The sequence below is a fragment of the Gregarina niphandrodes genome, assembly GCF_000223845.1.
Source record: "Gregarina niphandrodes unplaced genomic scaffold scaffold00070, whole genome shotgun sequence".
Classification (NCBI taxonomy): domain Eukaryota; phylum Apicomplexa; class Conoidasida; order Eugregarinorida; family Gregarinidae; genus Gregarina; species Gregarina niphandrodes.
Genome location: NW_011645836.1, coordinates 29,227 through 31,721, shown reverse-complemented (window position 1 = coordinate 31,721; position 2,495 = coordinate 29,227). Strand labels below are relative to the sequence as shown.

The following is a 2,495-nucleotide window of genomic DNA, read 5'->3' as shown; positions in this document are numbered from 1 at the left end:
CGGGTGAGCGCGTACATGGGGGGGGGGGGTTCAAGGAAAGGTCATCTTGTCCACTTCAAGATCGGTCTAGTTCGGGGATCATAGGTTCCAATCAGATGCAGTGTGTGTACAAGCACTGCGGCACACTTGGGAGACGCCGCCGGGTAATGATGGTGGTTGTGGCACAGAGGGTGTCATTGTGGAGGGAGGCTGCCCGACCAAGACGCCCAGAGTCGGCAACGTAGGCGCGTGGTGTGCGGGAACAATTAGGGTAGGGCGTACCGGCTGGGCGACGAGAGTTTGAGGTTAAAAGAAAATGGGGTGAGGCTGGTGCCAGCCTAGTGGTCAGCCTGTACCACCACATCAGCGATCTTGAAATACCCTTCGTCGCTCAACTCCGGCAAGGTTCTGAAGCCTGGCCCAGGAGGATCGAAGGAGATGAGGGGTACGATTTTTTTTGGTAGCTTTTCTGAAAGGCTATCCTTAGCGACCGATTGCCACACTGCATCGTACTCTCTTGGGGAGCAGGGGTTCCAGCATACGACCCCGAACGAACGAAGGTGTTGAGAATTCGCGGCTGGCAGTAGGGCTAGCGTGGACGGTAAGAACTGAATATCTTCGATCTTGCCCACTTCAAGGTCTATGCCCAGTTCGGTTCGGCGTGTGCGAAACTTAATCCAAGCAGGGGGTAGTGTGTGGAGGTAAGCGTCGAACTCCTCTACCCAATCATCCGCCGGCCCAAGAGACGCCTCGTTCTCCTCACACATGGCCTGATGCATAAGCTGGAACCTTTCGCTCGGTTTCAACCGCATACGTCCGGGTCGTTCCAGCATGCAAAGTTCCGTAAATCTTTCATCGCACCGTTTTCTGATGGAATCGGGGTCTTGCGGGGGTCGCGTCTTCGTTGCAACGTCCTTGACCGTGTACAAGCACTCCGCCACACTTCGAAGTAAGTAGCCGCGAAGACCATTGTTTGTTTGATACGTTGCTCGCAGCACCTGCACCTCTTCAGCCGTCAACTCACGCTGCGTTGCTGGGAATATTTGCGAGCCGATTTCCAGGTCGGGCAAGTTTTCCATGGCCTTGAAAGCGTCCTTCAGAAGCTTGGTAACCAGCAAGTTGCTTGCCTCGCCTTGCGGGCAATCTTCGGGGGTAAGCCACTCAAAGGCCTTTATCATGTCCACCCACTCACCATTCACGCAAAAAGGCATCGTCACACGAGCCACCGCACCCCACTTGCCCAGAGAACAACCCGAACCACGATTACCGGAGTAAGCCCCGAAAAACTTCATTGCAATAATAGCCCTGCCCCGGTGAGCCGTCCGGAGACACAACGAGCTCAGAAGGGGAGGAGGGAAAAAAAGGTTGTAATTTCCGTTAGCGATCCCGCGATGAAGGACGAGCCCATGTGGAAGACGGTTGCACTCGTCGTAGGAGGCGCCGGCCTGGCAGTCGCCGCCACGCCGCTGGTCCTCGCGGGCCTCGGCTTCACCGCGGGCGGCGTCGCAGCCGGTTCGCTCGCAGCCGCCACACAGTCCGCATTCTACGGCGGCGCCACTACCGGTGCCTTCTCTGCACTCCAAAGCGCCGGCGTCCTCGGAGTCGGCGCCCTCGGCACCACAGTAGCCGCAGCCACCGGGGCCACCGCAGGCAAGCTCACGCACGCGCACGCAAAGTGACACGCGCACGCAGTGTGGCGCACACAGTGTGGCGCACACACACTGTACCTACCCGGATGTCACTTTTTAGGAGGCGCGGCGGCCGGCGTCATCAACCATCTTGGCAAGGAGGGAACGGAAGACGGCAGGCGAAACGGTGGCGGCAATGAGATTCTGCCTGAGGGGACCCAGTCCGTGAAGGACAGAATTGCTGAGTTGGATAGACAAGACCGAGCCCGCGCTGAGCGTCACCAGTCACAAAATGCAACCCCTGGCAGCCACTAGTCAGCCTAGGACTATGTCTGCGGAACCCAGAACTGAGGAGCCTGTGCTTCTTGGACCAGCCTTTTTGTTCGTGCTTGCTTGTCGGAATTTGCTTGATTCGGTTTTCGGGGTTAGATAGGTTTCTGTCTGGACGATGCACGAACGTTAGGTTTCTGTCGAACCTTAGATAAGATAGCTCCGAAGATTTGGGGCCAAGTATGTACGGCATTAGATATAGAACGGCTAATCAACTACAACCAGTTGTTGATGCAACCGAAGTACATGAATGAGCTACGAGAGGTACTCGCTGCCCGAATAGAGGCTGAGAAACCTGCGTTCACTCACAGGAAGATACAAGAAGCCGCTGGGCAGCCAACCGTGAACCCACCTAATAGGCCACCTACGCTCGATCTAAGCTCGGTAGGCCAGCAAGTACCCATGCTAGAAGAGGTCTACTATAGTGACCATGATTCTACACCAAGGCTTCATCATAAGAGACATACGTTAACGACTGAGGGCTGGGCCAACATAGACTATTTGATGGGCGACCCGGCTCATATGTTGAGGCAACTACGCGGAGTCCGCATGTCGCCA

At 56.2% G+C, this 2,495-nt stretch overlaps 2 protein-coding genes across 2 annotated transcripts; one reads left to right on the top strand and one right to left on the bottom strand.

Annotated features, from left to right (window-relative positions):
- Positions 1–317: 317 nt before the first annotated feature.
- On the bottom strand, positions 318–1,271 carry GNI_182230 (hypothetical protein; the record flags this gene model as incomplete). The annotated part of the gene is made up of 1 exon (XM_011135228.1): positions 318–1,271. One exon carries the CDS (start codon positions 1,269–1,271, stop codon positions 318–320), a length of 954 nt encoding a protein of 317 aa, XP_011133530.1.
- Positions 1,272–1,370: 99 nt separating this feature from the next.
- Positions 1,371–1,658, top strand: GNI_182220 (interferon-induced 6-16 family protein; the record flags this gene model as incomplete). Its single annotated transcript, XM_011135227.1, has 1 exon — positions 1,371–1,658. One exon carries the CDS (start codon positions 1,371–1,373, stop codon positions 1,656–1,658), a length of 288 nt encoding a protein of 95 aa, XP_011133529.1.
- Positions 1,659–2,495: the final 837 nt, after the last annotated feature.